This window comes from Calypte anna, chromosome 1 (genome assembly GCF_003957555.1).
Source record: "Calypte anna isolate BGI_N300 chromosome 1, bCalAnn1_v1.p, whole genome shotgun sequence".
Classification (NCBI taxonomy): domain Eukaryota; kingdom Metazoa; phylum Chordata; class Aves; order Apodiformes; family Trochilidae; genus Calypte; species Calypte anna.
Window position 1 is genome coordinate 29,143,598 of NC_044244.1, and position 27,858 is coordinate 29,171,455.

The 27,858-nt window shown below is 38.8% G+C and overlaps 2 protein-coding genes across 4 annotated transcripts in view; one reads left to right on the forward strand and one right to left on the reverse strand.

The window, feature by feature from the left end:
- Positions 1–17,062, forward strand: part of PPHLN1 (periphilin 1) — a 63,011-nt gene extending 45,949 nt beyond the window's left edge. For both annotated transcript variants that reach the window (XM_030456825.1, XM_030456832.1), the window contains exon 10: positions 14,870–17,062. In XM_030456825.1, coding sequence (XP_030312685.1) covers positions 14,870–15,079 — 210 coding nt within the window. In that variant the 3' untranslated portion in view covers positions 15,080–17,062. The remainder of the gene's footprint in view (positions 1–14,869) is intronic.
- A 4,679-nt stretch (positions 17,063–21,741) lies between these two features.
- Positions 21,742–27,858, reverse strand: part of PRICKLE1 (prickle planar cell polarity protein 1) — a 65,297-nt gene continuing 59,180 nt past the window's right edge. For both annotated transcript variants that reach the window (XM_030469092.1, XM_030469093.1), the window contains exons 4-8: positions 27,415–27,552; positions 26,734–26,937; positions 26,374–26,560; positions 25,371–26,234; positions 21,742–24,029 (exon numbers count right to left, since the gene is read on the reverse strand). In XM_030469092.1, the coding sequence (XP_030324952.1) occupies positions 23,173–24,029; positions 25,371–26,234; positions 26,374–26,560; positions 26,734–26,937; positions 27,415–27,552 (2,250 nt within the window). In that variant the 3' untranslated portion in view covers positions 21,742–23,172. The remainder of the gene's footprint in view (positions 24,030–25,370; positions 26,235–26,373; positions 26,561–26,733; positions 26,938–27,414; positions 27,553–27,858) is intronic.

Below are 27,858 nucleotides of genomic sequence, written 5' to 3' on the forward strand. Positions count from 1 at the left end.
GGAAGGGGGTGTGGTATTTGGGGAATGGGTGATGTGGTAAAAAAAAAAAAAAAGTTTAAAGTAAATAATATGGTCTTTCATGACCCAGATAAGTTACCAAAGAAACTCTGTTTTAGGAGTGTTCCAGTCTATTGGAAACAGGGTGAGCTTTTTGCTACCAAGAAAAGCATGTATCATTATAATTAGTTGGCTCTGGAGCTTTTTAATCTGTAGATGTTACACATCACAATAAACAACCAGAGTAGTGATTCCAAATAGAAGTATCTCACCTACTGTAAAGATTATTCCCTTCTTGTTAATCTGTAACAATCTAAATTTTATTTTATTGATGGGAGCAGCATAGTTTTTGCATCTATGTATTTTGAACAGTGCAGTGAAAACATAAGTCCTTGCTTGTCTTAGACCTGTGCTTTACAATGCAGACTTGCAAGAATGTAGTTGTATAATTGGTAGCACAATCCTCTTTCTTTACTTTGTGTGAGGATCAGTTTAATCACTTTTCTGAATCATTACATTTATCATAAAGATGATCTGCTGTACTTTGGAAAAAAAAGGATTCAATCACATATAACCCTTTATAACAAAAATACGGGGTATTTTTAAAAATCTGGTGCCTTTGCAGTAACATGGCTCATGTCTTGCTTTTTTATTTATCTCAGGTTTCAGTTTCTCTTCAGTCTGTTGCTGTTTGATGAAGTGTTTCTATATAGCAAGACTAAGTATTCGTGAAAAATACATGTGCATACTGTTGGAGAGTTATATACAGAAGTTTGTTTGGGATAAAATGCTGAGCTTGTGGATCAGCAAAGATTTTAGAAGAGACAAGGTCATGTAGAATGTAAACACAGTACAAATACTTTGTCTTTAGTGTCAGGTGAGGTTTTATGCATGTAAAAATACCAGCTTTCATTGGGATGCTTGCAGTTGATTTCAGTATTCCTCAGCATGTGTGTGTAACTGGTAGGCAGGTAGCTTTTTACTGTATTCCTTAAAGCTGCTCTATTATATATTATATTAAGGCTCTGAAAGAACATGTGTGCATAGGGATGTAATTTATACAGTGGGCAGTGTTTGTTCTTTAAGATTTCCATTCAATCAGGAAACATACCTTTTGTTTATGTTTTGATGTTTGATAGAAATTCATAGAATGTCAATACATTTATGCAAGAAGGTAATAAACGATGCTCAGATAATTCTGTTGATGTGAAATGCTTTTCAATGAATTTCTGATTTTTCAGAGAGCTAGGTTATATGGGAGCTTGGGTGGAGGCAGGCCAAAGGAACAAGAAGGCCTCAGATAAAAGTGTGAAGTAAAGGTAGTCAGAGGTAGTAGTGGTTCCTTTATTGTGTACATATTGACCAGCTGCTGGATCTTTGGAGCAGGAAGAGTTGATTGGGCTTTGTCCACAGTGTAGTTTGCTGAGCAGTGAAGAACTAAGGAAAACAAAGAGGTGAGCAAGTGAAAGAGGGGTTAGTAGTAAGTTGAATTAAATGAGTCAATGGATCATATTACAACTAAGCAGTAGTTCTAAGATTTGGTTTCAGTGCATTGCAGCCAACAAATGGAAAGTGTTAGTCATCATGTTTTCTTCATTAAGAGTGGAAGATACCAACTTCCCCTGTAGGCAACTTTTTTTTTTTTTTTTTTAACATTCATGTTTTTGTGAAGTCATTCTACAGTGTCCCTGGTACTTATAAATAAATAAATGCATGAACTAATCCTTTGTTTAGCATGTAAATAAATTCTTTGTGTATACTAATCTTTGAAGTAGGATAATGTCTTACCACCTGATTTGAAAATAGAAAGTTTGCAATGTTTATATCCCTATGTGGTTTTGAAAAAAACAAAAAGCCCAATGGAATTTCTAGATGAAACTAGAAAATGTCATTAAATTTCATTGTGTTTTTATATTTAATTTGGCTTGCTGTCTTCTAAATAATCTTTTTTTCCTCGTTTAATTCTGTTTCCAGAGAGTATACTTCAGCCAGATCTTTATTAGCATGAACTGTTTTGTTTAAAAAAAAAAAAAAAAAAGTTCTGGAAGGCTGCATGAGGGGAGGAATGCCTTATTTTTCAGGATGTGTTTGTACGAATAACCCCTGTCTAGTCTGTATCTTTGAGAGCACATGGTAATCTTGTATGAAGTAAGGTTAAAAGGTAAATGGCATGGTACTGTTTCTTTTGGCTATTGCATTAAAGTGTTTGACCTTTAGCAACCTATTTTTATCTTAGGCAGTAAACTATTTAGTTCTGCTTATCAAAAGAGACTTCACTGCTCTCTTTCCATGCTGTTCTTATCCAAAACACACCATATCAATCCAGCATCAGTAGACTTTATCAGCAAAGGCCATTATTCTGCTTACAGATGCAGCATAAAAGAGTTTATTTATATTGTAACAGTACTTTTTTTCAATAAGTGTTTTCGTATAGAGTGCTGTGGTTGCCAGTTTCATTATCTAATTTAGATCTTCTTTTGTATTAGCTCCTTAGTAGCTTGCTCTTTCTCCTGATTTCAGTTGTTTGACTTGAAATTATTTAGCTTGGTGTCTGCCCTAAAGTGAATTATTTTAGACTATTAGAACTATAGCCTATGTGCCTCTAAAGAGAAGCTTAATATAGTAAGTTATGCTTGCAGGTATTAATTAATTTCTTAGTTATTTGAGGATATCTTCAAAATATCAAATTATTATTGCTGGTAATTTGAAATTTTATGAAGTGTTTAATTAAAGGGTCTGCTCCCCCAGCCCTTTAGTTGTCTCTGCAATTTGCCAGAGTGAAAGAACCAACATTGGGGTGTTGGCCAGAGGCAGACCTTGCTGCACCTCTGAAGTGACCATAATGCATAAAGCTGCTGGTGATATTCAGTGAATTTTTAACCTGCAGGAGGTTGACTGGTTCAGCTCTCCTGGGCAGCTGCTTATTTGTTCTGGCTATGTTTTTTTCAATTGATTTTTTTAAATTTAAGTGATTCTTTACTACTGTTACTAGTAAACAAATACTGGTACAATAGTCAGGTTTCCAGTTTTGCAGTAGAGTAAATAAGCTTTTATTTTGTACATCCCAGAGGACTGAGTCTAGACCTCTAGTAGTACCATTATGTAAGTTTTGTCTCTTGGGTACTAGAAATATCTCTGTGAATTTGTTACATCATGCATTTTCACAACTTATAGATGTCAGGGATCACAGAAAGCAGCTCTTAGCTGTTTGAAGAATACAGAGCTCTCAAAAACTCTGTTTCAAAAATCCCAAACATAAAGCACTATTAGATAATCCCACTTTTCTTCTATTGGCCATAATAGTTTTATAAGGATTGACTGAAGCTAGACTCCAAAAGAATCAAAGCTTTTCAGTGGATGCCAGAATCTGAAGACAAGTGAACACTTGATAAAGTCATGAGTAAGTCCACATATCTTCCCAAGTTCATTCCATAATCTGTCCTCTGTCAGTTCACCCCATCAGACAACTTCTGGAAAATGTTCAGTGGCGCTGGGTTGAACAGGGCAGACATTCCTTTAACGAGTTTGATAGGTAACAGTTCTTGTGCTGAAATACTGCAGCACTGCTTAACTATCTCATTAGCAGAGGCTTGTAATGAGGAAATAGAAAGCTTCTTAGTCTCAAAAGATCTTTTTAAATACAAAATAGGCTTGTTTTTCACATGGGAAAATGGTTCACAATTTAAAAATAAGTGATTCCCAAGTTTTTTTTGAACCAGCTAATTGCTATGATTCTTCAGGATTACTTATGAGCTGTAACCCAGATTTATCAAATAAAGAATTCCAAGTACTGTGGGATACAGTCAGTGGTGTATCCACTGAGTAAATGCAGAACTCCTACTATGTTTCCTTGGAACCACAGTTGATGATCACTGCCCTAAGGCATATGATTTACTAACCATAAAAGACAATCTCTGCTCCTTGTGGCTTTCTCTTTGGGGGAGTCATGCTTTTTTATTTTTACTAATTTTTGGATCATATTTCTACTTCCAAATTGAGGTGGAAATAGCTAGAATTGTGGGAATAGATTCAGGAGGAGAGATGCTTTGGTTGTTGAAAACTAAAAAATCCCGAAGGAATTAATATGTTTGCAATGAGAAATGAGGCTTCATCAGACAATTTTTCTGACCTGTTCTACTCCCAGCCATTGTGCTAACTTTAGATTCTTTCTATATATATATTTTGTGTGTGTGAAGATGCATGCTAAGATATGTGGCCATTTAAACACAGATTCAGTGTACTTTGGGTCAGGTAGCAGTTGAATGAGTGGTCTCAGGTGAGCTTAAAGAGACTGGACACCCTAGTAAGGCCATAGATAAATGTTCTCATGTCATCTGCAGCTGATTGTCATCTTCTCCTCCAGAATAGGTGATTCCTCCCAGCATCCCAACTGGTATGCTAGCAGGCTGATTTTGCCTATAAATGAATTTTAGGAGTAGTTTTGTGTACTGCTGGCTCATACAAACAAGTGGGATGATGGTTCTGGCACAGGGATGGTGACAGCTGGGAAGGGGGAATAGTCTTTTCAGCTGTCACAGCTGCATATGGAAAAAGATACCCATCTGCAAGCCAGGAAAAGCTTACAGATATCTTAAAACACATGGCCTTAATTTACTTTTTCCTTTATTTGACTTTATATTTGGAATAATTACTTTAAGAAAATGATGGGAGTGACTCTTTAAAAGGTAGAGACAGGACCATGACTTGGACATGAAAAAAATTAGCTCCACTAATAAAACTGATTTGTGAGGCTAATATAATGTGTGAAGTAATTCTAAACTCTCAGAAACCTTAAGGTTTAACATAAACTAAGTAATAAAATGTTGGTAATCTAAGTAATTGTTTTTCTGCTTGCAGCTGTTGCTTTTCTTTTCTGAAAAGTTGTCTGCTACATTCAGTACTTTACTTATTTTGTGAAGTATTTTTTTTTTTTATGCTGCACGTGAGCCAAAGCCTATCCTTTGACATTCATGTCCAAACCTGCTTTAGCATTTTTTATTCATCTAAGAAGTAGAAAAAAAAGAATTGCTTTTTAGGCAGTGATGGTGAGATTCTCATTTAAGGGCTGGTTCTTAGAAATTCACTGACTCACTAGCTTTGAGTTTACAATAACAGTTCTGCTGCTAGTGAATCATGCAGCTGATCTGCTGGGAGTTGTTCATAATTGGAAAAGGAAGATCTGTTTTTTGTTTTCTTCTCTTACTACTTGTTTATGTTGTGCCACTGAAGAAGACATAGGTGATCCACACCCATTGCCCATGTCTTGCCCATTAGTAAAAATCAACCCTCTTAATGCAGAATAATGTCAAATCTGAGAATATCAGTAGCTGAGGATATTTGTTGAAACTGGAAGTCTGAAGACTTCTGTTGAGGGAAACTAAATCACCAGTTCACTTTTTGGTAAAAGCTCATGTGTTACTGCTGATCTTGACTGTAACACAGTCATATAAGGGGATTTTAAACTACTCTACTTTCTGTAAAAAAAATAATTTGTGTTATTATTACAAGGAAAATTGGTTTGTCCTGTAAATGTCACCATTAATATAAAGCCCATTCTGATGACGCTTAAATGGATATCACTTTCCTTTAATGTCAGTGGACATAACTGAAAGCTATTAAAGTATTTTTAACAAGAGAATTAACACAGACAGAGTCTTTTGTATATAAACTTCACCCTTCCTGTTTTGGATGGAGCAATAAGTTTACTACAGAGCAGATTTAGGAAATAGCTTTCCATCAATTCAGAATTTCATAAATAAAAAGTTGCAGGGCGAGGTCCTTCCTTTGGCATAAAGCTGATTATTTCCTGTTTAATCCTGAACTGGTGCATTTCAAGTAAAGGTATTTTTTTAGCATCCAGCAGAGAGGAGAGATTTTAGGTTTCTGTTTTCATTCATGGTCCCATAAAAATGGAGTTTCTAGTCTTGAAGATCATTATAGAAAACAGGGAAATTAATAGATATACAATTTTTTTGGTCTTTCAGACAATTTTTATACTTAGCTGCACAGTTGTTGGACATTCTTAAATCTGTAGCTGGGCTGCTTAACACATGAGCTGAAAAGGTGTAATGGATATGGCTTAAAAAGATTATCAGTACTTCTAGTGAGATTTAAAAACTAATGAATTGTAATTGCTGTGGGTTCATTTGAATGTAGGTTTATCATCTGCTTGCAGAAGGCACAACAATTCCTTAAAAAGTGTATGTAAGAGGTAGAATTTAAACTAACACTGCTGTTTTACCTAAGGAACACACAAGTTAATATATGAAGTAACACTATCCTCATCCAACACATCTGTTGTAAAGAAGCCTATGAAATCTAGGCCACACACAAACTGGTCTCCAAGGGCCTGTAGTTGGTGTTAGAATGCTGTTATTATGTGGTCTGATTGGTTTAGTAGAGAATTATCTCCAGTAAAACCATGTAACATAATAGTCCTTGCTCTCCCACATGGGAGCTACTCCTGCTTGACTGAGCAAGAGGTTTCTTGAAGAAGTAATAATGCACTTGCTCGTGCCAAAATGTAACATTAAATGAAGTGTATCTTCATGTACATTTTTGTTGTGAATCAATTCCTCTTTATTTAACCATTCACTTAAAGTTCTCCACTGTGGTATTAAAAATTATTAAAGTAAATATATGGATTTCCTAGCAATATATTTTAAGTAAACATATTGCTTCTTGAAACTTGCTTGTAGTAAATTTAAAGCAATGGGGAACTATTTGGAAAATGTGAGTTTTTATAAATGAAAAATCTTTGGCTGACTGTTCCAGATATTAATTTAATTTCCAGGTAGTACAAGTTGTAGCAGTTTTAGGTTTATGTTGTACTGTCCTGACAGCTTTGTGTGTGGTGCTGTCTCTGTTTGCTTTGACTTAAGAGACCTGAGATAGCTCAGTAGTTCATATAAACAGATTTATAAATGGTACCAACTTGTTTGACTTTTGCTATTGGTTGTTGAGAATGCCATAGCCTTGCTTTACAGGTTTGTCCGTACTGTGTATCTGGACCTGTAAACACTGCAGTTGTTGAGGGCTTTCCTTTTTATTTACTTTTGATTATTTTTGGCTTTACTCAACAGACTCCTACAAATGCTGTATGTTCCATCTTTGGTTTATGAGCATTGAATAAATGCACAAGACTAAATTTTTGTTCATATGGAGTAGGGTAGAAGAAAGGAGTTGAGGAGGAATGGCACTCCTCCAGAGGTGATGAATACAGGTATTAAAGAATAATATTATTTAACAGAGCCCTGCACTGCAGAAGTCATGGGAAGATGAGGCTGGAGTCACTGAGCCAGTCACACCTGAGACAGTCACAGGCTTCTCCTGAGCTCCACCCTCATTCCATATTTTTTTAGGGTTGGACTTGATGATCTCTGAGGTCCCTTCCAACCCAGCCAATTCTATGATTCTATGATTCTGCAAACTCCATGACTTCATTGTGACTGCAGAGGTGTCACCAGGGGCATAATGGGAACTAAAGGAGTATTCAAGTGATGTCTTGAGCTTAAACTGGTTTTATGCAAGTAAATAGTTTGGCCTGTGTGTTCTTTTCCCAGTGCATTTCACAGCATGGAAAAGACCAGAGTCATATTTTAAAGCCCCAGACAAATCTTTAGTTCCTTTCAACATTAAAATGTATGTGTAAATTCAGCGGAGAGTACGTTTGTTACTCTAGGTACAGGCACCCATCCCACAATTTTATAGAACATTTCTAGTCTGTTGTCATACTAGAATTCTACTTGAAAATAAAGTAGGAAGCCTTGCAGTGGCCTTGTTTTGAACTGTTGCCCTCTTTAAAGTTAATTTAATTAAAGGGAATAAAAAAAACTACAAGCAGAAGCTGCTGTGTCCTAGAAGCAAAATGCTGTAGAACAGTTGAACAGAACCACTGCAGCCTCTTGCCATGGAGCCCTGTGTGGGAGCAGTGACCTGATCCTGGGGACATCAGAGCTGCCTCTCCCAGGGCCTCCTACCAGCGCCCGTCCCTGCTGATCTCTGCTCACACCCACCCATGGTCTTGGTCCTTGAGGACAAAGCCCACCTGGAATTCATGCTGCTTTTAAAAGGATGCCTGTGTCAGCATCTATTCCACACAAGGGGCTTTAAGCAGACCATTCAGTCAGGTTTTTAGATGCCAAGAATGGTGGATTTCCATTCCAAAAACCTATTAAACCAGGCGGTTGAAGCTTGCAATGGAATAAAGGGTAGCATTTAAGTGCAAGTAACTTTAGTATTTCCCTATCTTCAGTAAGTAGCAAATTAACATGAAATTGTTCATTATTACATAATAGATTAAATAACTTGTTCTCCCCAATTTGCATTTCAATTTGTATCTAGTTGGTCTATAAACACTGATTAGTGGGTACAGAAATTATTGCATAAATTCAAGGCAAAATTGTTAGTGCGTTTTTAAGAAAGGAATAGAGTAAACCTGTTTATATTTTATAATTTAAATTTTTATACCATCACTGTAACCAAGGACTGAAATTTTGTACATTAATTTAGCTTTTTTGTAACCATGAAAAATAGTTCATCTTGGTTGAAAACCAGTTTTAAATGTCTTGATCATGACAGTTGTCTTCAAGTGGCTTAATGACAGTTCTAAGTATGCTTTGCAATGTGGAGCTATAAATTTATATATATGTTGTACTCATAAACATAACAGTACAATTAAATTGCCACTATAGTAATGATAATGTCTCCGTACTCTTTCATTGGAGGGTTAGCTTATTGTACTTGAGGAGTACAATAACTTGAGGAGTACAATTAACAGTAAGTTGCTTGGGGAGAGGTCATAATTCCTTTTATGAGCTGTCTTTTGCAAGGAAGGGGCTTTGATACCAGCAGTACAGAAGTCGTTCAATGTGTAGTAGTTTCCCAGTTTATTAGAGTTTCCATGCACAATTATAGTGCAAAGTCTTTCTGATTCTGCAGCTGGTTTAGAGCTAGGTCAACATTTTGCAAGAAAAAGTATAACTTATGGTCAATCTATCTGTGGCTGTGTTAACAGAAGAAAGGTGCTTTGCCAGGCTCATTTTAGGTCTGATGGGGAGGGGAAATAAGAAGCTGGCTTGTACCACCAGAGGGCTATACCAGCTTGGCTATCCTGGTTTAGCTGGGGGAACAACAGCTTTTTCCTCTGTCTGGTGTAGAGAAACAGCCCTGGGGCTTCATAGAAGCAAGAGAGGTTTCAGTTTGCTCTTATGTTAATGGGGTGTCCATAGGGGATGTGGTATGGCTTTCAAATTTGTGCTGTATTTGTGCTCTGCAAGTTCAAACTCTGCCTTTGTCAGAAATTAAAAAACTCTCAGTGAGCATGTTGCTTCTTCCCTCCTTGCACGAGGACTTGGTATTTGTGGGAAATGTGCCCTTAGTAACTGAAAAGTTTCTGTCTTCTGGAAGATAATATGTTAAATGAATGCTTTCATGAATCACAGATACAATATTGTGATTGCTGGGCATGTTGGATCTTCTTGAGGGCGAGTTAGTATCTAAGGGTTGCAGGCTGTTTAACGTGGTTTCTGAGCCATAACCCTAACCCCTCCTCCCAAGTGAACTGAGCCTTGAGGGTCCTTGGCCTTCTGGATGAGGAGCTAAGAACAGGCATCTATGAAGATGGACACTGACTTACAGACACAGGTGTTGGGCTGTGTGCATATGGTGCAGAGCTGCTCACTGAGCCTGGTGCTGTGTCATATTGCTGTGAAAAAGGAATCCTGGTGGAGGTCAGGGAGTGTTAGATCAATCTGTGAATATATGGAATTACAAGAGTGCTCAAAAATGCAGGAAGGAGCAAGGGATTGGAAAGTACAGGTGAAATGGGCACTGATTTCACTTGATAAATCATCACATTCACATAGTGGATGTGGTCCTCCTCATGCCTGGTGGTCCTGCTTGTGTTTGTGAGCAAGAGTAAACCTTCTGCATTGAAAGTAATTTGTCCATCTTTTTCTTAAAGCTGCTCGAGCCTTGCATGCCCAACTCTTTTGATGTTTCCTGTTCAAGAGGCTTTTACATGTGCATAAAGCCAAGAGCACCGAAGTACAAGTCATATTAATTCAAAACCATAGCTGGAGAAGATACTTCATGTTGTCTTACATTTATATAAAATAAAGCATGTTCTTTGGAATGATTCTCCCACAAAGGAGAAATGAAGATTCAGTTAAGTAATTTTTGAAATAGAGAAGAGAAATTTGCATCTTGCATTTGCTACTCAGTTGTACTTTCTGCTAGTTATGGACATGGGAGGTACTGAGGCTTAACTTGTACCCTGGTGGGACCAGTGTTCCTGAGGGTCTTTCCCCAGTTGTCAGGGAATTTCACTATTGTTTCCCTCTTCCTCAAAGGCAGCTTAGAGCAGAAGCTGTAGTTTCAGCTGATCTGAATCACCTTGAGAAGTTAGAAGGCCTTTCTTTGCACAGACAGTAAAGTTTGGGGAGACCACTATGAGGTGAAATAAAGGTTGTGAATATCTCCATTTTAACTTCTGTGGTTTTCTTGGCCTCCTCCCCTTTGAATATTGTGTCTACTCTTGCTGTTGAAGCAGAGCTGCTTTTTGGCCAGGTATGCAAGACTTTGAGACCAAGATGATAAAGTCTCTGAATCTTCTGCAGACTGTAGTCATTCCTAGCTAGATATAATTTCATCCACAACTGGAGTTTAGATGTACAACAAAGTTTTGGTGATGTTGTTTTCCACCCATTAGCTGAGCCATTCGGTATGTTTTCTTTGGTTTAAACCAAGACAATTTTTAGATTATTGCAGTCTAAGACATGAGCAGTCCCCACATTTGCTATTGCTTCTCTTTCTTCCTCATCAGATGTTAGTATCCCAGCATCACTTAGCTGCAAGAAGAGAATGTGTGGCATCCTTCATCTCTTTCATGTCAATATATACCTTGTAATTTAAGTCAGTGTTGATGGCACTTTGAGATTAACCGTGGAAACTTTGCACAGATGCAGATTAGGGAGGTCTCAGAAGTTTTGCCTGGTGAGTTCTAGGGCTTGATCACCTTCAGCCTGGGTGACTGGCATCTCTATTGCTCTAGCTGTATCTGGAAGTAAAATTCTATTAGCTATATTTAAACAGTTCTAAGTGCAAATTTTGGTTTAGTGTTCTTAAACATATGAGGAGTGTTCACTAACATGTTGCAGGTGCATCATACCTTTAGATTTGTGTCTAGACAAAGCCGAAGTGTTTATACAGAACCCAGCACACTGAAGAGTTTATCTCAGTCAGATCTTCTGTGCTGTTATCATGTAAGACTGAAAGGAGCCAATATACCATGGGAATAATATAAAAGTAGGAGTATTTGTAATCCACTAACCTCACAGATGCCAGATGTGCTGATTTTGGAAAACTCTTCAAAAAGAACTTGAAGTCAGCTTATATACTTCTCATTCATAGGAAAAACGGGACTATATTTATATTTTGTATGTGTGTGCATATAAAATAAATTAAAATCTATTTATATATTTGGGAGTAGAACAGCTGTTTCTGCTTCTCCTTCATCTAGTTACTAAAGTGTTATGTATTCTTTCCATTTTGCTGGTGCTGTAGCATAGGTCAGAGAGTAAAAGTGAGCTAGGGCCTTGGTAATCGTTATCCTGTGGCATTAGCTGTTTTCAGGATTGCCTGATATACATATCAGACAGAATAATCATGTCATTGGTATCATTCCCTTTCTTGTTTCTCAATGTAAAAAAAGTTATTTCTTCTTTCTTCACACATGGAATACTTTTCAGGCTTTAGTTCCAAATGTTTGCAGATGAGCTTTCCATGGTGTGAGCTCAAAATCCATATTATCTGGAATTTTAAAGACAAGGTTGCTTTCAAACCTTGTAGGGTCACAAGTTCTTCCAGAATTCTTCTCCCACAGAGAGTGAGTTTGCTTATTTGAAGCCTTTTCTACTGTTTTCTTCCTCAAGCATCACAGTCTCATCTTATTTTACAGAAATAACCTCCTTCTCTTCTGTGGAGAAGATGGATTTTAATATGCCATGCCACCATTCTCTTTTCAAGATCTTTGAGTGCTTTCACACATTTTTCAAATAATTGACTGTACCATTAAGTTGTAATTAATATGTTGTGTAAATGATATTCATGTAATTGATAATCCCTACTTCCTTCTGTAAAGCATAGTAACTTCTCTTTGAGGCTTGGTACTCCTGCACTTGGCTTCAGATATAAACCGGTTTATGAAGTAATTTCCACTTCATGACTGTGGCTCACAGTTCCTTCAGTTGTGCTGATGCATCTGGTTTTAGAACTGAATCACATTAATTGGGAGGGAAGTAATTTTAAAAGGGATCATCTCAGTGAAGTAATTTATGGTGTAGGTATACAAATAGGTTTATCAGCACAATTGAGAAGGAGGCAGATGGCACCAAGAGGATCAGAATTAGCAGCTGGGGTAGAAAACTTGTCACGGGAAAATTGCTCAATTATTCTTAGAAAAGCTGAGCTGTTTCCTTTTTTTTCTGTTGTTATAACTGCCTTTCCAGCTCCACCTTCTGCCTTCCTCCCCTGTTTTAGGTCAATTTTCTTTTTTTTTTTTTTTTTTTTTTTTAAGTCTTCTCTCACAAAGCATTGAAAATGTTCATCTCTTGTATGAAGGTGTTTGAAGATCATTATGACAGCAAAGTGATTTCTGATTCCAGATAATCATGGCTGTCCTGATTCTCCTTTCACTCTTCTTTTGTGAAAGTTTTGAAGAAAAATGTGCTTAGATTGAGCTAGTGTTTATACACTAAATGTCAGAGAATTACATCTAGCTTGGCTCTTTGTGGTGTGTGAGAGCAATAGCAGATAACACTATTTGCCATTCATTTGAAGACCAATTAAAAGCAGAACATTTCCTTCACTGGTAGCTTTGGGTAGCTTTGTGTGCCTTCCTGTGCAAGAGAAGGAAAAGTGTCTGTGTTCTCTGTTAGTGTCAGAGTTTCACTGGTACCAGTGTTGCACAGTGCCCTGTGAATGGTAACAGTTACCACGTTCATCTACCTGTAGAAAATCATTTACACATCCTGGTGTGACCACTTCAAAGGTGACAAAATAGGACAAGTAGGCATACAATAGGGAAAAAAACCTGTTTTGAACTATTTCCCCCAAAACATAATGGCTCTAGGGAGAAAAAAAACTTTCAGAAATCTGTGAAGGTGCTAGCAAGTGTGCTGCAAGCACTTGAAAGGCAAGAGTTATCCAAATTGAAATACCATCTGTGTGTAATATGGCTAATCAGAGACAGCAATTCTTCCTGAGTTTTTTCCTTTGAAAGAGTCAGAAGAAAAGAAACACAAATTTGCTCTGTTTGAAGTACCATGTTTTACTTGCTGTGGAACATGAACTGTCTGAGTTTTGGTATTTTACTACCAAAGCATGCAAAGGAAGAAACAAACCCTGCTCAGAAAAAAACCACCATGTGCATACCATTTCCACTCTTAAGATGTTTTGCTTCAGTTTGTTTGGGGCTACACTCTTCTATTTGACTTCTTAATCTCCACTGAGAATTTGAAATTTAATTGTTGTTTGCCAACCAGTGTTTGAAAAGTGGGTCTTATTTTAAACTATTGTTATAGAACATACTATTTGAGAACGGTCTTTATTAAAGGATGCCATGTTAAATCATTTTATTTCTCACAATAGTTTAATTTGTGTGCAGAATATATTTTATTTGGCTGCTCCTCTGTTACGAATATGCTTGAGCTCTGCCCTTGAACTGGTCTGGATGAATAAAATAATGTGATGTTTGGTTGTGGGGGTTATATTGTTTGGGGTTCTTTATTTCTTTTTTACTAATGGGAATTGCTTATATACTATTGTATCATTTGTGTCCACAGTATATACAAATTTGGGAGGAAAGGTTCACACATCTCTGTAAAAAAAAAAGTTCTAGCACAAGCACATTTTAGCTTTTTTTTTTCTTCTAAAAAACGTAACAAGGTATAAAACTGTTTTATCTCCATTCAAATGTATTTTCCAAATGGAAATGGGGAAAAAAGGTGTGAAAATGAACTGCATCTGGCAGTTCGAAGAATTTGACAAATTCCTCTTTTGCTTGGTGTTTAGATTAATAACCTTAGCTGGAACTTGAAAAAAAAGAAAAAAAAAAATTGAAAACCCACTGACTTGCTTTGAAAACTGCCTAAGAGCAGAATCAGATGTTTCTCAGAAAACCAGTTGCAGTGATAAAGAGAAGTTACTTCTGAACTGTGGTACATAACTGCCTTGCACAGTCTTCATTCCCTTCAGTACCAGATCAGAGGGGTTCATGTAAACAGCTGCCAAGATTTCTCTTATCCATGGTGGCTGAATCACCAATGCAGATAAACTTCTGATTAAGGTCATATGTGTCAAGGACTTCTGTGAGAAACAGATATGCAACTAACAAACAGATTTTGGTGAAATTATTTAAATGTAACTTATATCTAAAGTATTAGGAAAGATTATAAACTGAGGTATTGTTGCTTTATATAATGACTGAGATTTTTTGTGGCATTTCTAGACATGCTGCAGTTAAATTAAATGCACATATATTTGGAATGAAAGTCTGGTTTAGCATTTGCACTTCTATTAAATATTGCTGCAAGAGGTTTTTTTTTGTTGTTGTAAAAAGAGGCCTATCTTTTAAAGGCATTTTTTTCAATGAATGTCATTTCTTATGTCTAGGTATTTATGAACTGGTTATGCTCATATTAGTGCAGTTCAGAAGAGAGGAAAAGGCAAATGCATCGTACAGTTGAAACCTCTGTTAAATCCAGTATTCCCTGGTTTGGAACTGCAGTAGTGCCTAAATCAATGAGGGCTGTTGGTGTGCTAATGTAAAGAGTTTTGCATTTAATAATTTTCTAAACTGTGTTGTTTCTAGGTCTACAGGCAAGACTGTGAAACCTTTGGCATGGTGGTGAAGATGCTAATTGATAAAGACCCATCGTTAGAGAATTCCATTCAGTTTGCCCTGAGGCAGAATTTGCATGAAATAGGTGAGCGATGCATTGAAGAACTCAAACATTTCATTGCTCAGTATGATGCTGCCAATCAAGATCTATCAGAATCCTTTAAAGAGGGCTCATACTAAGGACAAAACTGTGCTTTTAGATCCTTTGCATTGTGTACGCCATAACTCATAAATCTGCTTTTTGTGGGGACAGAAGAGATCTTGCTGGAGATTTGAGCCCAAGGCCTGCACTCCTTCATAGTAGCTCAGGTGGCTAAATCTTGTTCACTCTGGACTCCACAACTGCATTCTGCTACCGGTTACTTGTTGACTTATATTTCCTTGACAGGATCTTCTTTTCCAGAATGTTGTAAAATTACTATTTTTCAAACCTTTACACAGTTACCTAGGAAAAAATGTTCACTCTAATGTATGTACACTTATGTTTTGATGTATGTAAGTGTAACTTCAAACACTATTTTTTATTAAAATAACAAGAAGTGGCTCTTTGTTCCTCAAATTATGCAGAAATGTCTTGTTTTTCTGTATGATATAGGAAGGGAAGATTTGCAGAATTGTTCACAGCTATGATTTAAATTATTATAGTTTAATTTTAAACCTCAAATTCATTCTGTAAAATTACATTACAGGTTTTCTCTAGTCTGTGACTGCCAGGGCAATTCTAACTACTCGATATAAGAAGTGCTGGTTTTTTGTTCTAATTGCAGGTTCTGCCTTTTAAATTCTGATGTTTTCCATGTCATGAGTGGTATTACACTAGTAATATTACACTAGTAAGCAGTATTATGTAGGATGAAATCCATTTTTTATTACTATTTGTTACTTAATGTTTCTTTCCTTATGTTTTTGACTCCACCTTTCAGAGTATTACTGCAGGCAGCCTCTGAGAAGGGAGAGGTCCCCTCTACTCCCTTCTTCTCCCCCCCCCCCCCTTATGCCACCTCACTGTTTTTCTTCTATCAGTTTTAACAATTAGGGTGTGTGTCATCTTTGTTTCTGACATCAAGAAGAAGTGGGAATTTGAGGTGACAAGGTGGAGCAATGAAAGCAAGCTGGACCATCTCCTCAGTAATTCCAAATTACTTTGGATTATGTGTACCATGAAGCTGAACCCTAAGACCCCAAATTCATCATTATTTCAAACCTAGATAATATCTGTGTAATATCTGGAGCCACTTTTAACTTCATAGAGTGACTTGCTGGTGGACAGGGATTGAAGAGAGTCAAGAGGCTGCCAGTTCTACATGATTACTTTTCAGAGATGAAAAATATTTAGGACTCGTTGGCAGTTTCCTGACTGCTGGATTGTGTATAACTTTACATTTAATGAGGTACTGGGTTTTATGAATGTTTCACAAAAGGGATAATTTGAGTTCATGGTCACAAAGAGGTAAGTATAAGCATGATTGTTTTGTATACATTTGCATTTCGAAATGTGAAAGTCTGTAAAAGGACTAATGACTAGAACTCACCATTTCTGAAGTCCACAGTCTTAAATGAAAAGATTCAGTTAATTCAGCCCCCTTATCAAGATGGCTTCTCAGATTTCATGAGAACAGTGTGCAGAAAAGTAAATGAAATAGCCATGATTTTGCATGTACAAGGTACTGTATGTGTCACAGCATCTTACACATGCAAATCTTGATAGGGTGTATTGAATATGTTGCATCAGATTCCTGAGATGCCTGATTATTTTTAATGTCAGTAGGGTGTGGTTTTGCAGTTGTCTTTTGATGGTTTCTAAGAGTTCACATTACTTCAAGGAGATGACCTGCAGCTTACCTTGTTGACACCTGGGGTTGTGTGGGCTGCACAGTGAGTGGGAATGGGCTCATGGATCCTGTGGGATGCTAATATGGGGAGAGAGAGAGGGGAAGAGAGGCAACTTATTGTGGCACAGTAGCTAGACCTGAGCAGCCCCTCTGGCAACAACCTGGTTTACAGAGATAGGCTACAAAACCACTGGCAAAAGTCTTCACTCAGGCTGAAGAATTAACTACAGCACTTCACTTGCTTACAGGACTGAGAGCCTTCAGGATGTTACATCAGTGTTTCTGCTTTGGGTTAGAAATGCTAATGAAAAAATACTGGTATCATGCTTAATGTTGTTTTTATTAAAAATGTCCATTACTGTACAGTTTGTTAAGAGCCTCCTTTGTTAGAAGCCTGATTGAATTTACTCTAGCAGTACCTGGTTTTTCAAGAAAAGTAAGACCTAGGCTTACAATCACGGATCATAGAATAACTCAAGTTGGAAGGAGCCCATAAGAATCATCAAGTCCAACTCCCTGCTTCTTGCAGGACTACCTAAAATTAAACCATATGACTAAGAGCGTCATCCGGATGCACCTCTAACCCTGACAGGCTTGGTGCTGTGACCACTTCCTTGGGAAGCCTGTTGTGTTGGTTGACCACCCTGGCTGTAAAGAACCTTTTCCTAATACACACTCTGAACTTCCACTGAAGCAGCTTCATTTAATTTCCTTGTGTTCTGTTGCTGGTCACCTGAGAGAGGGGATCCCCACCTACCCCTCTGCTGCCCCCTTTGAAGAAGTTGGAGTCTGCAACAAGCCAAGTGGCTCAGCTGCTTCTCATTCCAGGCCTTTCATCATCTTGCTCACCCTCCTCTGGGCACACTCGAGTAGTTTGATGTCCTTCTTGTACTGAGGTGCCCCAAACTGCACATAGTACTTGAAGTAGAGTCACACCAGTGCCGTGCAGAATGGGACAGTCACTTCCCTTGTCTGTCCAGCTGTGCTGTGCTGTGCTTGATGCACTCCAGGACATGGTTGGTCCTTTTGGCTGCCAGGCACGCTGTTGACTCGTGTTCAGCCTACCATCAACCCACACCACCAGATCTCTTTTCATGGGGCTGTTCTCCAGCCTCTTTCCCCTCAATTTCTCTGTATAACCAGGATTACTCCATCCCAGGTGGAGAGTCCAGCATTTACTTGTATTAAATTCCGTATGGTTGTTGATTGCTCAGCTTTCCAGTATATTCAGATTTTGCAGCAAGGCCACTTTACCCTTCATGAAGTTCTCAGTTCCTCCTGGTTTACTGTTGTTGGCAAACGTAGTTAATGTACGTTATGCTTCTGGGTCTGCATCATTTAGAAAAACATTAAAGAGCACAGGCCCTAAAACAGCCTTGGAGAAGAGCCCCACTGGTGACTGACTGCCAGCATGATGTAACCCCCTTTACTGTAACTCTTTGAGCCTGATCTGTCAGCCAATATTCTTGGGGTTTTAAGATTAGCTAAAACATCAGCAAGATCTTTCAAAATGTGGTTAGATTGTCCTTTGCTTAATTTTTTTTTTTTAAAGGATTAAATTTTACTCATGGACTAAGGAGTCTTTTGAAGTTTTCATGTGTGCTCTTTCTGTGAAAGGCTTAGTTCACATACATGAATGATAACCAGTTTTCCATTTAATACTTGTTATGTTGAACATTCACATTTAACCTGTTGTGTGATTTCTGTTGATGTAAGTAAAATATTATGGTGATCCCTTAATTTAAAAAAGAAACGTGGCTTTTAGTCTTGCTTCCTGTAGAAACAAACATATACTTTGGATTTACTTGTATCAGTGTAAAAAGGTCTCCTTGATCGCATGGACAGCCCTGATAGGGCTCATGGAATAGGGTAGAAAGACATTGGTGGAAGGAACCAAATGCTTTGCTAGAGGAAATTTTCACCTTAAGAGCTCCTGAAAAAAACCTCACTCCTAGTGGCCATTATTCTGCAGACACCCTTAAAAGAATAAAAAGAGGAAAAATAAGGAACAAACCATGGAAATGCAGTGCTACCTTGCAAGGCTGGAGGAGTTCTGAACAGATCGGTAACCTCCCTGGGTGAGCTGGCTGCTTTGAGTAACAATGTAAGCAGTTAGCATAGAGATCAGCAATAAAACTGCTACCTGATGATCTTAAAGTTCTTTTTTCACCCCAAATGATTCTGTGATTCTATGGATATGAGAAGAGCTCATGCCATGTGTTGGAGAAGCCCTGGGTACCCTGTGGCTCTGCTGCCTGTGCGAAGCTTCCTCTTCTGATGAGGATGAGGATGATGTGTTGTGTTTTTCTCGCTGTCATGAAGATTGTACTGGGTTTGGCTGGGACAGAGTAAATTTTCTTCCTAGTAGCAGGTACAGTGGTGTGTTGCTTTGGATTTGTGCTGTGTTGATAACACAGGGATGTTTTAGTTACTGCTGAGCAGGGCCAGGGCCTTTTCTGATCCGTACCCCACCCTACCAGTTAGTAGGCTGGGGGTGTGAAAGAGGTTTGGAAGGGACACAGCAGGGACAGGAGACCCCAGCTGACCAAAGGCATATTGCACATTATGTGATGTGATGTGATGTGATGTGATGTGATGTGATGTGATGTGATGCTCCACAATAAAATTGGAGAATGGGTGAGTTTGCCAGGGCTGCTGTTGCTTGGGGATTTGTTGGGGTTTAGTTAATTTGTAATAAAACTGGTGGTTGGGTAGTGGAGAACATCTGGGCTTTTTTTTTTATGTCACTTGGGATCTTTTCTGGGGCTTTGTTGTGTTTGGTTTTTGGCTGAGTTTTTTTGTTTTTGTTTTTCTTACTTATTAAACTGTCTTCATCTCAACCGATGAGTTTTCTTACTTTTACTCTGCTAATTCTCTCCCCCATCCTATCAGGGGTTAGTGAGTGAGTACCTGTGTGTGGCTTTGGTGCCTACTGCAGGGTATAAACTCCACTTGAAATACAGGTACTACTTCCAGTAACACAAACCAGAATTTACAGTACCAACTGGTTACTGAATCTGAGTCTTGTGCTGGTAGCAAACCGCATATCTCATACCATTCTTGTTCTATGGAAGGTGGATTAATCAATTAGAAACATTTCTCTCAAAAATAATAATGAAGTAAATTTTTTTACATTGACCTGAAAAAAATAAATAAATTGCATAGCCATCTTTAAATGTAGTATATAAATTTTCAGGTGGACAAAAATAAGTGTGCTTACATGTAAGTGTTATTCTTGCCCCAGCAGGAATGTCTCTCAGCAGTCAAGTCTGCAGCAATGTTTTCTGATGCTGTTCATTACTCATGGCCCTGCAGCCTATCATGGGTAAAGGAGGGGCACGTGCCTCAGAGCAGAGGTATCTCAGCTGGCCCTGGAAAAGCTGCTCATCCACTGGAAGCCAACACTGGAACTCTGCTCCCCTAGATATCCCGCTGTGCAGACTGCACCTTCCATGGCTGCTTCTGCTCCTGAGGGAAAACAGGTTGGAGCTCCCGCCCGGGGCTGGCAGAGTTGCTGCACTGTGACAGGAGAGCAGCACTTCCTACAGGTGGTTTCTTTGTTTATTATTGCCCCCTTGCACAAACTGCCTTTAATTTTTTTTCTGAGTAAGACTGAGGACAAGGAAAGCCAAAGCTTCCAGCTGAAGAATAACAATAGCAGCAAGTGGTGGGAGGGTGGAAGTGTCATTATTTCCATCACTCATTTTGAAGTACCCAGAGCCCTTGCAGGAGCAGAGAGGTCAGGCCCAGCGAAGGCACATTTACCCCTGTTATCCTTGGGTTGTGTATAAGGGCATGGGGAACAGATACACCTTTCAGCTTAATTATTTTGAAGTTCAGAGGGAGCTAATGGTAAAGCTAACTCTGAAGATAGCTTTTAAGTGACACATTGTGTTACAGGGTTTGGAGTGAGTTTTTTTTTTGTTGTGTATGTTGTGGGTTTTTTTAACGGAAGTATTAAGCAACTGATAATCTATGGAGATCTTTTATCAAATACTCCATAAGACATTGCACTTTGAATGTACTGTGTCTCAGGAGATGGTGTAGCATCAGAAAACTCCTGGAGGAGTTCTCCATGAGACAGTTACTTGCTCCAAAAAAGGACACAGTAGTTGCAAGCAGCCAGCGCCTTTAATTCCCAAGGCTCCTGGTTCCCCGTATTTGGAAACACAGGTAAGAATGGAAGGTCCCAATCATTGAGCAAGTCAGCATCTCTCAAGTCCTGTAGGTCTTGGCACTCTGGTTGCTGTAATATACTTAAGCACAACAGGCGTTTGGCTGCTAGGAAAGCAAATAGTGCCTAAGCCACCGGGGCAGCCCGCCAGCTGGAAGCATCCCACCAGCCGCCCATTGGCCCAGGCGCTGTAGCACGATACTCCTTTGATCAGCTTTCATGTACACAAGACTTGTTTGTACTAGAAAAGTGACTTATATGGTGAATACCACCTCTGGGAGTAAAGGATCTTTTGCTTATTTTACCCTGAAAAAGACAAGCAAGTAACTGCTAGTTTGAATTTTTAGCCTTAGCAATAGCTTCATTTTCTTCGGTGTAAGCCAATACCCCTGTGTCCATTCCATCCCTTACTTTGAGCTGCTTTTTATTGCAAAACCTCAACATCCACAAAAATAAGCTTAGTGCAGTTTAGCAGGGGGGGTTTTGGTACAAAGCAGCTGTTATTTCATCAATTACCTGGCTTCTGTGGTCAGAAAGCCAACAGCTTTAGCATTTACAATCTTAATTGGTGGGAGCCACTGTTAGTTGAAGTAACAAATTTCTGCCCTTTATTTAAAACACTGGAACTTTATTATAACTTAAAATAGCTCCTGCTCCACATACAAGTTCAAGGCAACTTTTGAGATTATCCACTATTTTAGATTTTTGCTGGCTTGCCTTTCTAGAACCACCCAGCATCTCTCTTCCTTGATGTGTAGGTAACCTTCTGAAACTGTTTCTGGGAAAGGAGGGGAACAAGGATTAGGAAAAGAAAAAAAACAAAAGACGTCCACAGGAGTTGCATATTTGTTGTACTTATATATTCCAGGCTTGTGTGGTTTTTACATTTATATAGTTTACATTTTGCTTGACCCATAAATAACACTTGCAAGATTAACAGGGCCATAGTTTAGAGAGTATTTACATAGCCCCACCATGCATACAGAGCTTTTAATACCTAGTAGACAAAATTAAGCTGTTTTGCACTAAACATTTTTCAGTATTTTTCAACTTAAAACCCCTGACTAAAATACAAGCAATATTTCATCCGTAACGCTGCTGTTAAACCCCTAACAAATCTAGTCTGATATTGTAACAAACTTCTTCAAATTCAGGGATATAAAAATATTCAGCTTTTAAAATTTTAACTGTACAATATGTACATTCGTATTTGCACTGTTAAATTATGAATACATTTAAGCCTATGAAATACTACATTATAAATATCAATGGGTTGGGGTTTTTTTTTTTTATTATTTAGAATTGCAGCTAATACATTTTTTAAACCTGGATAATGCATTTGAAAAGATACAATTCTGGAGGCTAATCCTTTAAGCCCTTATGAAAGTATTTCTTGCGTAAGCAGATCCATTGACTTAAATGGGGTGACATGCCTGAGCAGAGGACTCCAGCCGTTGTTCCTCTCTCTTTTTGCTGCTGGGGGTTGGGGAACATGGCCTAAAAAGCCATCACCACTCATTGGCAGCTAAGTCCAATTCCAGCAGCTGAATTAACATCTTCCTTTAAAAGGGCACCAAAAAAGAACCCTTACGGAGGGACGGAAAAAAAAAAAAAAAAAGTGGAGGGACAAAAGGTGAGTTAAATGTATAAACCATTTACCACAAGTTTAGGATATATCAAGGCTTCAGGGATCCAAGTTCTGACTTTTGCCTCCTTAAAAGGTAGACTCTGGAAAAGGAGCATTTTCCCAAATTAAAAAAAAAATAAAAATAAAAATTAAAAATCCAGTTTTTGTAGGGAAACTTGAAGGAGGAAGAGTGAAGAAAGGACACAGCAAAGAGCCTTCTTTTTCTTGGTCATAAGAGGTAAAAGTCAAAGATCAACGTGTGTGTGTATATATAGCTGCAGCACAGGACTGATGGTGTTATTTGTTGATCTTTGTGTTGAATTCCCTCTCAGATAATTCCACACAGGTGAGTAGCAAGCGTAAAATAAAATGTCTACTATAAGTGTGTATCAAGAACTGCAGTAACCGTATTTTGACAGCTGAAACAGAGTATGTAAACCTAGCACTATCTGAGCAGATCATCATTTGGCATGGTGACATTTCTGAATGTTACTTGTACAATGTAAACTCTGGCAGGGTTACCATTTACACTGGCAAAGCATTAAGAACGTTAGCAACTTGCCTAAGTACAATTATTAATATAAAAAGCTGTGTTTCAATCTGTAGCTACAGAGCTGACCGATCTTCCCAATTGGTAAATTTAAGAGATGATGCAATTTTTTCCTTTGTGTCCCCTCTTCTTCTTTGATTTGGTTGTCCTTTGTCCAAACTGAGAATTAGATAAAGCAGTAGTTGGACCAGAAAGGTCATCTGTATAGTATGGGTATCTCAGTGAGCGTGGCTGTGGAATTGGCTGTCCTAGAAAATAACCTTCCTCTTCGGAATCAGATGACGAGGATGAAGTTGAACACCAGGAGTCATCTTCCTCACCATACAATCCAAAAAATTTATCAACCACCTGATTCCGCAGCGCGTAATCAGACCGAGTGTGGGCATATTGTCCGTACAGCTCCGCGTTTTGAATGTATGCCCGAATCTCGCGTGAGCTTCTGTTTTGCATAAATTTTTCATGATCCTGAGGGGAGTAGTAACGAAACCTCTCTCTTGGAGAGCATCTTCTTTCTGCAGCCAAGTTAAGTGCATTGTCTGAACGAGACTTCCTACTTCTTCTGCGGTGATGAGAAGGCCGATTTCCACGCTCTTCAAAATGGTAAACGCGCCTACGAGTCCTCTCACTCATTGGGGGCTGACGGATTTCAACATTTTCATAACTTCCATTATCAATAACATCATCTGAAAACTTCACTTGCTGTGGTCTAGACTGGGATTTAGATCTCCTCAGTACAGGCACATGCACTGGCTTTTCCTCTGGCAAGACCTTTTCCTGACACAGCTCTGAGCTCAGACTCTTCAAGGACTCTGTGCTACGGTGGAGCATTGAAGAATTCAGAGTTCCCATGTTGCTCATTTTCTCACAGTCCTCTACTTCCAGTTCTTGGAAAGTCTGCAAAGAGTAGAGCGATGGCCGTGGCTTCCCTTCTCCATCCATTGAAGCCCCTGTGGTGGGAGTGGAGTAAGGAGGAAAAGGAAAATGAGGACTATCAAAGAGGTAAGTAATATAAGAAAATATTTAACAATTCTTTTCAGTAAGGCAAACGTGTTTTTTGGAACTGTTACCAAAAGCACTAGCTTCACAGGAGAAATAAGCTTTGTTTTGACTTAAAATATTGAAAGATTAGCTGTGATTACCGAAGAATTAACTAACGTTAGGACATCAAGGGCAGAAGTAGTTTAATGAGTTTAAAATTTTTAAACAGCTCTAGCACACATGCAGCTAAGTCTCTAAGGAAAAAAAGGAGTTACTTAAAATTATTCTACCATCTGTGTTTGCCATTTTTAAGGCTAAAATATTTCATGTCTCCGGTATCACTAAATTCAATATTCCAGCTGTTGCTACAGGAAAACCACACTTACTGCCTCACCAAGAAGGATCCTTACCCTCCAAAAACCATCAGCAGTAGGCTGGCCTGCTTTACTCCAACTTTGTGTCCAGTGACCCTTCCCTTCCCACAACAGCAGCAGCATCTGCCCTGTGGCATTCCCAGGTGCAATGCCTCTAAGTTCCACCTCCTCCTCCTGTGCCCCCTGAACCAAGATCTCCCCAACAGTTCTTTTGTTACTGCTTAGGCAATGCAGCATATGGAACTACACAAGTGGCTACAAGAATTCAGGTTAAAGGAGGAAAGGAATGGAGGAGAGGATAGGACAACTTTTAAAATGGGTTTCTCATGCCTAACACTCAGGTTTGGGGTTTTTGTAGGGAAACAGGAAAGTTAACTCACAGACACACAGTCACACCTGCATATCTGACTTTAATCCCTTTGCCTAATTTCAGTTATGTTTGACATGAAGATCGCAGAAGTGTCTCTTTAGTCAATGGAGAAAGATAATCTCATAAACTTAATTTCCTAAGGCTAAAAAGTTAACCATCTTTTCAGATTTTCTACATATTTGTACAAGCAAATCAGGAAATTACCTAAATTGTTTTGCAGATTATTTTTAATATGACCCTGGTCTATAATGCAACTTCTTGTACTTAAGGTATGGGGGGAAAAAAAAATACTAATTTTCTTGAAACAATGTTTTTTTTATCACAAATGCATAGTTCAAGACCATTCTTATTGTTTAACATGGATTTTTTTGTTATAAGCAAAAGAAATAATTCAAAAGGAAAGGAGATAAATTTATATAGAACTTAGTTAGCAGAAATGTGTCTTGTGGAAGAATATCTGCTTGATAAAAGCTATCACCTCCTTTATATGAATCTCTTTCTACTAAAGCTTTTTAGAATGCTTTGACTGATCTTTCCACCAAAACCAGCCATTTCCCCCCCATTACCTGTTATGTTAGACAAAGCCAAAGAATCCATTGAGTCTCGAACACTTTGTTCTTGCTGTTTCAGGTCAGACAAACATTCGAGTGAACCTCCATACCACGGTGTTTGGTCGTGTTTATATCCTGATGCCCCATGTTCCATGTCTAGCTCCTGGATTTTCCTGCTGCTGGCAGGGCCTGGGTGGCTGCCATATGCAGAGTCACCCAAGCCATCTTGTGACTGGGCCCAGTACATGTCTGATTGATACTTCTTACTCGCTAGGCTTGGATTATTTTTTTTCAAGTCTAACTTGCTCTTGACCATGCTATCCGAAATCCAGTGTTCACTTGATCTAATGTCTACTTCAGCGGGCTGCTGGAACAGGCTTTTATCACCAAACTTGAGAAGAAGTTGAGTCATGTAGTCTTCGTGTTCAGCCCATTCTTCAGGGTCTTCAGGCATTTCTTGCTCTACTCTTCCCTTCCAGAAGTCTTCGTTAACAAAGCTTGCGTCTTCCCTGGACAGGCTTAAATCCTCCAGTTTACGAGAGAGGGTGTCATCAGCATTGCCTGAGAGGCCAGGGAATTTGTAATTGAGGGCTGGTGACAGGAGCAGAGACTGACGGCACTGGTCGGCTGAGCGGCTGCTTTTTCCCATCCGGACACTCCTCCTGGAATCCCTGGATCGAGCGGACTGAAACGCAGAATCAGAAGAGTCGGAGGCATGAACGTCCTCACCCAAGCTGCAAGTTTTTGAACAGTAAATCTGCCCTTGCTTTGGAAGGAAGGGGCAGCCAAGCAAAGAGGTCTTGCACTGAGCACAAGAAAAGCAAGTCTCCGTGGCGTGCCAGTGCTGTCCGTCGTAGGTCATCTGGGCATGGTCAACACCTAGAATGGGAGAAAAACAATGCTTTGGGTTTCTCTAGAAAAATGACCTGCAGAAGCCACACTTGTGGAGTATGACGTTATTTCAGCACTTGGCTTTCACTTAATTGGTAAGTTTTGTGCTTAAAAAGGACCTACTTACCAATGTGTTCCCCACAGGTCTCACAGTATTCTGCATACAGAGATTCAAAACAGTTACAGCAGAATGGTCGCCCATCCTTCATGATGTATCTCTGTCCACCCAGGATCGTTTCACACTCGAGACAACAGAAGTGCTTCATGTGCCAGTGTCGGCCCTCAGCTTCTGTGCACTCATCAGCAAAAATGATCTTTTCAGAGAGAAAAAGTAAACTCTTGTTACGCAGCCAAAACCTCACCCTGGGAGCTAAAGTATGTAAAATACCCTAACTGTTCAGTTCATGTGCAAAAGTTACTTTTATTTAGCTACAGTAATTGCCCAGATGATACTACATAGATTGGCTGTGAAATGTGGATTATTTACCTCATCGCAGGCTGAACATCGAGGTTTAAGGAGCTCAGCATGGTGTCTGCCACAGTGAATTTTTCCATCTTGGTAGAAGTAGATAAGGTCAACAAGCAGCTCGTTACAGGTGAAGCACACAAAACATGAGGGGTGCCAGCACACGCCAGGCCCAGCTCTTGAGGCAAAAACTGCAACTTCACCACCGTTTACTTTTGTACCACACTAGGAAAGAAACCAGAAAGTGAACACACATCCCATCCCAAACAGCTTGCTCCTGGCACTTAAACTAAGTGAAAACACCAAGCCAAACAGGCAGGGTTAATTCCAGAATTCTGGCAAGAGGGGGAAAAATACTCTCCATTTTGGTCAAGGCAAACTCTGGGCATCAACAAATCATTTGTGAATAAAAGTTTATTTTATACATAATTTTTTAAGCATATGACAATTTTTCATTTGTCATTACTTCAGTATGAGTATTTTTGAATAGGAACTGTATCAAAAGATTCAGTTAATTCCAAAGTATAAAAGGTTGTGTTTCACTGAAGCAAGCAGTACCTTCTTTCTATTTACCAGCAGTTTCAATTTTTTTTTTTTTTTTCTTTTTTTGTGTGTGTGTTCTGATGTATAGATAAGTTTCTATATAATATTGAGTTTTACATCATTGAACCCCCAGGTGTCTTGTGGCACCAGCAGTATTACCTGTTCACAAACTGCATGCATCACTGCTCTGGAGAGGAGTTTGATAGTGCCTCGGCCGAGTGCCTCCTTTTTGCGCTGAGAACTGAACATCTGCAGCTCCTTCTTTTCTTCTTCACTTAAAGACTGGCAGTATCTCACCTAGCAGTAAAAACCCAGAATTTATTTGAGCCATTGAGCTTTTAGATTCATAAGTGAATATCTGCAAGAAATTCATAAGGCATGCCAGTAATCATCTTTAAACTTTTCCAACTTGTCTCCTCAACCATCTTAATGCTTTGCTTGTAAGGCGTAATACAAATGCAGTAAGAAGAGAGATTTTGCATCCCAAGGAAGAAACCCCATACAAAACTAAGTTGCCCAGGCAAGAAAAAAAGATTTTAAAAAGCCAAACCAAAACTTGCTGCTGTCTTAAAAAAATGTCACGAACCTAAATCAGCCATAAGA